This window comes from Oculina patagonica, chromosome 7 (assembly GCF_052425735.1).
Source record: "Oculina patagonica isolate OP01 chromosome 7, crgOcupat, whole genome shotgun sequence".
Lineage (NCBI taxonomy): Eukaryota > Metazoa > Cnidaria > Anthozoa > Scleractinia > Oculinidae > Oculina > Oculina patagonica.
In genome coordinates, this window is record NC_135764.1 from 21,177,173 (window position 1) to 21,187,598 (window position 10,426).

General features: G+C 39.4%; 4 protein-coding genes across 5 annotated transcripts in view; 1 reads left to right on the forward strand and 3 right to left on the reverse strand.

Moving 5' to 3' along the window:
• The window catches only part of LOC144661521 (uncharacterized), a 216,163-nt gene that overhangs the window by 134,562 nt on the left and 71,175 nt on the right, over positions 1-10,426 (forward strand). The gene's annotated exons all lie outside the window — the stretch shown is intronic.
• The window catches only part of LOC144661526 (uncharacterized), a 165,800-nt gene that overhangs the window by 93,779 nt on the left and 61,595 nt on the right, over positions 1-10,426 (reverse strand). The window lies entirely within an intron of this gene.
• LOC144661514 (uncharacterized) overlaps positions 1-10,426 on the reverse strand; it is an 85,325-nt gene that overhangs the window by 12,485 nt on the left and 62,414 nt on the right. The window contains exons 2-4 of one of the 2 annotated variants that reach the window (XM_078522299.1): positions 7,315-7,530; positions 6,470-6,736; positions 16-465 (exon numbers count right to left, since the gene is read on the reverse strand). In XM_078522299.1, coding sequence (XP_078378425.1) covers positions 16-465; positions 6,470-6,736; positions 7,315-7,348 — 751 coding nt within the window. In that variant the 5' untranslated portion in view covers positions 7,349-7,530. The remainder of the gene's footprint in view (positions 1-15; positions 466-6,469; positions 6,737-7,314; positions 7,531-10,426) is intronic. The other variant, XM_078522300.1, reaches the window with a different exon arrangement.
• LOC144661525 (uncharacterized) lies at positions 1,539-3,601 on the reverse strand. The gene has a single exon (XM_078522326.1). It carries the CDS (start codon positions 3,467-3,469, stop codon positions 1,556-1,558), a length of 1,914 nt encoding a protein of 637 aa, XP_078378452.1. The 5' UTR covers positions 3,470-3,601; the 3' UTR covers positions 1,539-1,555.

Genomic DNA, 10,426 nt, shown 5'->3' on the forward strand with positions numbered 1-10,426 from the left:
GAACTGTGAACCTACCTTCAAACATAATCTCACGACAAGTGGTTTCGTTCAATACATTGTTATTGTAGTCTGGCAGCGTTTCGTTGCTATCCTTGTCATCTTTAGAGATCTTTTCAAATCTTTCCTTAAGGATACCTAAATCATTGTCCATTTCGTAGCACAGATTCTGCAAGCGCGTCGCCTCCTTCACATAAAATTCTTTCTCGCTTTTCTCAGTTAACAGTTTCTCTTCGAGCTCTTTGATTGTAGTATTCAACTGCTGAACTCTCGTCTCCATAACTTCTTTGTCGTCTTCGTCCTTAGCCATTAGCAATTCATACAGGCTCTTCTTCACTTCTTCGAATTTTTCCAGTGTCTTTTTATGTGTTTGTTGCTCTTTTTCTAAGCAAACTGAGGAAACTTCCTCCTGCAACTTAGCACTGTTCCTTCTAGCGTTGCTTATTTCTGTCTTCAGTTCCTCTTTTTCTACAGAAAGAGGAAAAAAAATTTATTTCTACCAATATATCAGCATTACAAATAGCTGTCTTTTGTTTTTTCATCTTACTTGACTTTATCAGCTGCAATATACGTAGTAACCACTTTCAGACTGTGTGTTATGTATGTGTTAGAATCTTTCACGTATTAGACACAAACGTTAACTTGTATGGTCACATTTTATGGAGTCTGAATTATCACATGTAACAGTCCACCACGGAATTTTCTGTCGCGTAACTTTGGAAATTAGTCATGTGATAAAATTCTACCACACAATTATCACGTGGACGCGATTTCAGGGCGAGAATCTCCTACAACCTATATATAGTGTTGCTCAGTGTTGCGTTACTCTTTGCGAGTTACATAGAATCAATGTAAAAGAATATCGACCACAGGCGGAAAGGGGCGGGGGGACTTAAACTTTTGGGGGCCTGGGGTGTACTTAACAGGGGTTCCTGGATACGGAGCGTGTGCCAAGACACAGAAAAGAAATGATTGTGAAGAAAAAAACATTTTCTTCGCTGGCAGCATACTTGGAAAATTGAAAACATTAGTCCTTTACCGGGTAAAATCACAAACTCTTAGAAACTCCGCCTACAAGGACTGCGACTTTTCCTTAAAAAATGAGCAAAAGGCGAAGCTGAAGTTGGCAAGCTTTCCGTTTCGCTTGGTACTTTATCATGCATGCAAGAAAACGACAACTAATATCAACGGTGGATTTATTTGCAACATACGCTTATAGCGTATAGTATGTCATTTGGCAATGACTGTTATTCTTTTTAAACAATAACGTAATAACAATAATAATAATAATAATAATAATAATAATAATTATAATAATAATAATAATAATAATAATAATAATAATTTTTTTTTTTTTTAAAATAAAAACTTTATTAACCAATTTCTAAAAGAATTACAATGATTTGACTATTCGAATAAGAACTTTATATATAAACATATTATTTACATAATAATAAAAACAGTGTCTTTAAAAAAATGTAGAAAAATAGTAAAAGCGACTTCGAGAGCAATAATAAAAGAAGAACTATATATTTAAAAAAAAAAAAAAATAATCGATCTAAATTGCAGTACGAGAATTCTCTACTTGAAAGTCCATATCATAAATGTCAATGTTCCTGTTTCTCTTTACAGTTCTTGATCCCCTTAGGCAGATTAAGGCGGATCGGAGGATCGCAAATGAGACTTTTGATCTGATCCAAGATACCGTTGTTGCGTAATCCTCCCCTTTCTTTGCGGCGATTAATTCTGCAAGCCTACTGTGATACCTCTTGCACTCCTCGCCCATTCCTCCGGTGGATGTAAACACCAATGGAGTGAAAGTTCCCTGTTCTACTTGAAGAACCCTGTCTGCGTAAGCCCTCTTCTTCTCATTCTCATGGTTACGGTATATCTGCTTGGGGGTTTGGTCCTTGTAGGAATCCGCGTTGGGGTGACACACCCTCACATCAAAGAACGCGGATCTCTGCTTCTCCCAAAACCCCCGGGCATGTATATCTAGGCGAGCATCTGGCGTTGTGTTAGCGCCGCTTGGTAGCCTCTCTCCAGTCAGCTCTTGAAGGACGGGCTCTATTTCGACATCATTACAGACCATCTTAAGCAAGTCAGCCTCGAGGTCACGGAGTTCATTATGGCGCTGAATTATGAATCCGCCTCTCCTACAAATCATTGCATGATCGATTGTAAAGGCGTCACCGCACACGCACACTGTCGGCTTGTCGTCAATTTCCCAGTCGTACCTGAGCTTTACAGCATCTCGGAACTCGCCTTTATTCAGGTTGTAGCCCATGTCCTTTAATGGGAGGACCGTGAGCCAGTTAGAAGCACCTTTCTCGGTTGCGAGATCAATGGCTCGTTGTGTCTTCTGAGGTAGAGACTCCCTGACATTGCCAAGCCTAGTCTGAAGCGCTTCGTTGGTTTCTCTTCGCACGCACTGCTGTAGTGTCTTGACAGCAGTATCAGCCGGTGTTTCATGATCCTGTGCGATTATTTTCTCGACTAGGGGCGCTGTGATCTTGGTTGACACCTTGAATTGGGACGCTGCATCCTGGCTTGGATTAATAAGTCCAAGCCCCCCTAGCCGCACTGGAAGTGCCACTAGGTCCCTCTCTTCTTTTGTGCAGTGGTGATCAGTGATTGATGGTATTAGTACATCTGCAATAGCACGCTCCAGGGGCTCTAATAGATCTTCTATATCAGGAAGTGTTCTGAGAAAATATGTCCAGCGGTGGCGTAGTCCGAAGGTGAATGCCGCATAGCACGCCTGTGGGTTTGATGTGGCATACTCGGCTAGCTTTACCACCTGGCTCACCCACTCCTCAACCTTTCCATCGACATACTCTTCGAGATAAGCTCGAGAGCCCAGAGCGGCGCCTAGATGTTTTTGTCCCTGCGTAGAGATGTTTATCGCAGTCCCCTCGAAGATAGCTTTAGCATGGTCCTTCTTGTCGGGTTTCGTAATAAGCCAGCACTTTTTGGCGTTAGGGTAGTACCCCAAATCAGGTCCTGCCTCAGTCAGCACATCCCACCATCGCTTGATATCTTCCAATGAACCTGCACCACTCGCGTCATCGGCAAACCAGCACTGCTTCAAATCGTTCGAAATCCCCAAACGAGTAATCAGAGGTTGTAGACTGATGGCGTAAATTCCCATCGCTAGAGGATCTCCTTGCGTTGTACCCTCTGCAGACTTGATCTCCTTCCCTCCGATTATGAATAATCTTGCTGGTTCTCGATACGTATTGATAGCGTACGTTGCAATAGGTGGGCAGAGTACTCTAATATTGTGGAGGGCAGCAGCTCTGTTTAGTGCATTGAATGCATTTGAGGCGTCAATCAGTAGTACAGCATCCGTCTCATCAGCTTCGAATATAGAGTGTATGGCGTGGACTGCGGCTTCGCTTCCACTCTTGAGGCCTGCGCAGACTTGTAGCGAACCACTAGCCTCGATCACATCTTGTTTGGTCACCTTCATGACACATTTCCCAATCACTCTCCTGATGACTTCACCAACACCGATGGGGCGGACCGCGCCTTCGCCTTTGTCTAGAGGGATGAGCCTGTTGGCTAGAAATGGCTCAATGGTTCGAGGGTCGACAAAGTCTGTGTTGAGCCTCCTTGCCGTTTTTGCTAAGGCATCGCATAGGTTTGCACTCGATTTCTTGAATGATTTGCAAGCAAGAATTCGCTTGAAACCGTTAATAATAATAATAATAATAATAATAATAATAATATAATAGTTAAAACTATTTTTCAACAATTAAATGAATTGCTGTTTCAAATTACATTCCCGAAAAAAAAAAATTGTCGAAACGTTTCTAGGGCGTTTGAGCTTTTTTTGCATTACAGTTCTGAAACTTTGTTTTTGCGTCAAAATGTCGTACTCAAAAGATAGCTGAACAATATGTGTAAGTCCATTGTATGCTTAATAAGGTGTTTTCATTGTTTCTGTCCGGCAGCGTTTATTCGAGTTCTTCTTCCCATGAAAAGCAAAAAGCAACACCTTGAGGAAGAACTTTAAAGCCGCTTTTCTAGAAATCTAGCAAAAAAGCAAACAAATATAGAGGATTGTAACTGGATTTTTTTTAAAAAAAAAATATTGAGGGACCGTTGCCAGAGAAAACATAATAAAAATTTGAAACGTTATCTGGCTAGAAAACGTTTAAAATTACGGGTTTTCGACTCACTTTTACCCGTCAAATACTGTAGTTCACGCAGTCGGTAAACTCGTAATTCTAAAAGTTTTCTTTAACCAGAAAACGTTTCAATCAGTTTATTAAGACATTTAAGGCCTTAAACGTAATGAGGTTATTCTTAGCAACAGGTTGATTCGTCAATGCATCCAGGCACCTTTATAAAAGACAAAGAAACATGCTTACTTGTTTCCCCCTGCCTTCCAACCCGTGTCACACTGCTTCTCTACCTCCCAACCACCCCCCCCCCCCCCCCGCTTCCTTTCTCCTGTGCAAACTTTCTTTCCAATATAAATACCTTATTATAGGAAATTAACGCTTGTGCTAATTAAGGTTTTTGAAATTAACGCGACTTAAATTAACGCGAATCAAAGTAAAAATTACTTCCCAATAAAGGAAATTAACGCGAAAGAGAGGGTAACATTTCAAACTGAAGGAAATTAACGCGACATACACAACAGAAACAAGTCTATTTCAACACTAGCGAATAATCCGAGACGGAAGCAATGTTCGTGATACTTTCCCCAAACGTATGGATTAAGTTTCACTCCCAGTGATACAGGTAGATTTCCACCCTGATGAAATAATGCTTTTTCCTGGGAGATTAGAACGTCCGTACTGTATCGAGAAATCGGGACCCAATTAATGGAAATTAAGGTCACGGAAATTAACGCTCTACTAAATTAACGGTGCGGAAATTAACGCTCCACTAAATTAACGAGACTTAATTGAACGCGAATTTTTGAAATTCGCATTAATTTCATGAAGCGTTAATTTCCTATAATAAGGTAGGCCGAAAACTGTGTAATAAGGTTTTTTTTATTGACGTTTACTTTTTCGGTATCTTGACTTTTTCCATTTTAACCGGTTTTATAGACTAAAACTACCGTATCGTTTCGCGATACACAATCTACTCGATAGAATCTTAATTTTTTTGCTGCGGTCAGATAATGAGTTACTTGTGTCAGAAATGCAAAAAAAAGTTGGGGTCACCGACATCGTTTCAGAGAAAAAGCGTGTGGAAAACTACCCTGATTTTGAAAAATTGGAGCGCGTAATTCAGCATGATTTACAGGGTCTATAATTAAAAATATTTGTAGAAGTGCGTCTGTTGCGTAAATAATTCCCAGTTTTGCCAGATTTTTTGTAAAAGTTAACCCTGGAAAAATGCATTTGAAACTGTCGTACGGCAAAAAGAAAAGCTCAAAAAGTGGAATTCAAACCGTCAGTATGACAAAAAAATCACACTTCCACTCGATAGATTTTTTTCATTTTCTCACAAAACGTAGATATTAATTAACAAAAGTGATCCGTCAAGAAAAAAGTAGGGGTCACCGACCATTTAAGAGAGCGAATTGCAAGCGAAGCTAGCGGAAAGGCAACTCGCCCTATATGTTCTTAGAAATTTTACTCAGCGCGCGCGCTCAAAGTATGACGTGGCATAGCGTTGCGACATGAATTGCATAAACAATTAGCGCGAACGTCCTTAAGCCGAGTTTACACGAGCAATTTTTGCTATTTTTATGTGAAAATTTGACTAATTTTTATGTCACAAATATATTTGTTGACAAGCTGGCGGGTTACCTTTTATGTGACAAATAAAAGTTGTCACATGAAAATTGCTCGTGTAGACGACTCGTCCGATAAAATGTGGCAAATATTGCGTCAGCATATGTGGTCCCCAATCTCCCACCGGGGACTGTGCGCGCGTGTCTCTTTGTGTATCTCTGTTGTCCAAGGCTATTACTGGCGCATTAAACTTTTGACTGCTGACAAATAATTGTTGTGTCATCTACACGATCAAATTTATTTGTCACATAAAAATAGTGACACAAAATTTACTTGTGTAAACCTGGCTTCAGTTGTACTGTGAGATCACGGCTAGGATTAGGAGAGATAGTGGCGGAATAACGTACGTACCTAGCAGTTGTTCTGCAATTCTTTTTTTATGTATCGTTTTCAGAGCATCAATAAGGCATTGTACTGTTGCGGAACTACCTTTCCTTTTCTTCCATTCATAGAGCATTTCACTAGCCTGCTCACGACACAACCTGTGATCGACCTTTATATTTTCAAGAATTGCCTGTGGGGGCTTGAGAGCAATTTTTAAATCTAGCAGCTTTAAAAGGTCTTTTTTTATTTTGGGTTAAAATATCTAGTCGAGGCAAGTACTTCGTCCGGCCACGGTGATACATAAATAAATACATTGCAATCTTTTCTTATAAGGCATGTACTAAGAAACTCATAATTGATTTCAAATAGATATATAATAAATTACATACCAAGCAGTTTTTGTGCAACTCTTTTATTCCCTATGTCCTTGAGAGCGTCTGCAAGACTCCCGACGGTAGCTGAACTTCCTTCCCTGTTCATCCACTTATAGAGCATTTCCCTGGCCTTCTCTCGACATAAACTGTAATCGGCGTTTATGTTTAGAAGAATTTCCCGTTGGAGCTTGAGCTTAATGCCTAAATCGTGCCAGCATGTTCCTATATCTTCACATATTTCCAACACGTGTTCCTCAGTGACTACTGTTTCTCTGGCCATATCTGTAAAGGAATTTGTATATTAAATCCCCCTTTGAATACAGTACGCTCAAAACCCTTTGGCTTGATTTTCAGCTGTATAAAAAGGAACAGGGGCTTACAAAACAGATGTAAATTGAGCCAGCAAAACCGCTAGATGTCACTGAGTACTACGGTCTTCGAATGCCGGAACAACTTGATACTGTAACTTTAAGGACAAAAACTACAGAAATTAACAAACTTTACATTATAAAAGAATGGCTTTTGGAAGGCAATAGGCAATAGGGAAAGGTTGAAGAACACATGGAGATAGAAATAAAAAGAAAAAGAAGCTTTTATTATGGTTTCTTTAGTATTTAAAAAGGGGGGAGGAAAGCTCTATTCGCTAGGGGTGCTTATTTGCTGTATATATGGCTGAGAGGGTAGGCGCTTATTCGAGGAATTGCGCTGCTGAGAGAATGACGCCGCTTATTCGAGGAAATACTAAGTACGAAGGACCTTCTGCGTTTCAGATTTGGGAGGTTGTCGAAGGAGGCCTTTTGATGGATTTTCGATATGTAATTAAAGTTTAGTAATAATTGAATTTATAAAATGTCACCAACCTCCGTTCCTGTTGTGTGAAGGATTTCTCGCCATCTGCTTGGGATTTCACCTGTTCTTTTTCTCTCGGTGTTTTCTTTGAGAACTCGGTATACTTTTTCGGTTCAGCTAAATGCGTTACTTGCTTAATATTAAAGCTGCCATACTAAGCACACCTCAAAGGTTTTTGGGCCACATCTTTGAAGCCTTAGTCTCGTCCATCTCCGGGTGATTCGTTGCTAAACAGACAAAAAACAAACGATACTATTTTATTAGTTTTGTTGGTGCTGACAGTAGCCAGCAAAAACTTAAATGCTAGGTGAATGATGGAAGAAAACGGTTACGATATTTAAATAAATGGCACGCAATGCATGCAGAGGCGATGACGTTTCCCAGGGGGGGCTTAAATAATTTTAAATGTCAAAAATACGTTTAAAAAGGAACTGATAACTTGTGTGTAAATGATGGTTATTAATCAACCTCAGACTGAGGAGAATGGGCACAAATAATAAAAGGTTCGGTAAACTGGGGAGTCACAAAGTTGCAACTAATACATTTTCTTTGTAGATTTGCCGTAACTGACCACAGTAATAATAGGGGTTTATGATTTTTTATGTCTAGACTATGTAAAAAAATGTGTACAGGGCCATTAAGATTTCGGCCCGCAAATGATCCCCAAATTGGACAGCAAATGATCCCAGGAGGACCAGAAATGATCCCCAGATTGTACCGCAAATGATTCCCGGGAAGGGAATGTTTTTTCCAATGGATACTGCAAAAATTAGGAATGGCGTGACTCAACGAAGCACCTCATCCATAAAAATAAAAGCAACAATGAAGAACGCTAACATACTGCGCGAAATTACAGGTTACTATAGATTTATCTGGGAATAATTTGGTGGGATAGGTTGTTGTATCAGGAACTTGACGTTACCATGACAACGGCGTGACATGGCATACCACGGCGCGGCAACGACAGACATGTTTCCCCAAATTTGTAATGTTTGTCTTTCTATTAATGAAAATTAACTTTAATGTAATTATTTTTACTTTTTAGGCTTTTTGCACCGTTTTTATTATTAGTTTTGAGCACTTTTCAGTAGTTTTGGGCGGTTTTCTGACTTTTTGGAAAAATTTTGAAATCCAAGATGGCGGATCATAGATGGCGGCTGTTTTGACAGCATGATGTAATTGTCACGTGATATGACGTCATCATCCCACGTGACGTATATCAAAAGATAGATTGTCGGACATCTGAAAAGATCCAAAAAAAAGCGGTCTGAATAGGGTTAAAGATTTGACATTTTCCTTCACAATTTGTTGAATTCGCTCTCGCAATTGTGCATACTATACGCGTAGAACGGTCGCTTTCTGCACTAATATTGTTTTAACTGTCAATTATCTTCACTTCTGTGCAGAACGCGCTACGCTGTTGTATTAGTAAGAAAAAAGACTACGAAAATTTAAAATCCGCTGTCTAAATTCCCGATTCCCCACATTTCTTGCGTTTGCGACGAGGCGACGATTTCCGGCCCGGAGATCGTTTGTGGGATAATTTGCGGTCCAATTTGGGGATCATTTGCAGACCTGTACAAATAGCTTTGCAGGATTAACACTTCAGATTTTAAAGTTTTGATGACATCAGATGAAAATTAGCATTTAGCGTGAGTTTAGCTAGGTAGTCAACTGCACGCGAGCTATAAGTAATTACACAAGGTCGTCCACCTCTTTAATTAAAGTGATAAATCAAACGTTTGACATAGTAACCATAGCATTAACGTCTAAACAATTAACAAAGTAACAAAACGCTAAAAGAATCACATATCAGAAGCGCATTGCATCAAGACAATACATTTAATGATACAAGCAGTTTGCTGCGAGCTGTATGTTGTACTTTTAAAGTGAGTATTGATCAATAGCAATCACTCGTCACGGAAAAATCATGTTCGATTGAGGAATGTGCAATAAAACACAGTTACTTTAAGTCTTTATTCCTTGTGTTATTGATATGGTTAGCCGGCTATTTCCGTTTTTTATTAATTGCCACCTTGGAATCTTGGTCTTTGCGAATTTTCTTTTGCCCTAGCGAAGGAAAATATCGCAGATACGCCAGTGATGTGACAGTACATTTTCAGGGTTTTATCCCATCCTTTTGGGAGATATCAAGTATCTGTTTCCTCTTTCAGCTTCTTTCTCCATCACGAACGCAGAGATATGCTAGTGATACCGTTTCATGATTAGTTGTAATCAAAATGTTTTTACAACTGACCTGCCACTAGCGTTTGCATCCCTTATAGTTTCTCCTGGGATCGGCAATACTCTGGAGAAAGTACCGCCGATGATTTCAGTGAAACCGTAATGATTCGTCGGAATTCCAGAGAAAATGCGTCTGCTGCAGTTTAGAAGAGCTTAATTAAGCCTAATTGTCCAGATTTCGGTTTGAAGCAAACTTACTTAAATTAGTAATGTTTTCGCTTACCTTGTCCAGTTATCTTTGCAGTGATTTTGCATAAACTTTCGTCAGGTTACTGGCAACGGGTTTTTGTTTTCTGCCGTGAAGCGAGGAAGGGAGGCGAGAACGGGTCAAGCATAACTGGCCTTAAAGAGGTTCATGATCGTATCATATTATTTTATTACGAAACATCAAGTTTTTTCCTTGCACTTAATCTGCTTATAGGCCACGAGAATGATCAGTTTACAGTCTTTGTCAGATGACTGCTTGAGTTGGGAATGGAAATAATTCACCTGTCATTTTTTTAATGACAGTTGAATAAAACCCTTAATTCCCAAGCTGTGATCAAGATCTAATTTCTTTCCTCAGTATCAATAGATTACCAAGCAGAGATGAAATAAGCATATAGACATCCATCAGCTGGCAGATATTGTCTTGATATGATGTACCATCAAACTCGTGGTTTTAAAATAATTCCAGAGTAAAATTACTGTATGTCAGCCTTTTCCATATAAAAGAAATGAATGTTCTTTTTCCATGAAATCTGGTTTATCTGAGCATGGTTAATCTCTTCCGTCTATACAGACAACAGATGGAGTTGTGTGATTAAATAGCAAATCAAAAGCGTTATTTTCATAAAAAGTTTTGATCAAAGGATAAAAATTGAATTACTTGTTGTACTA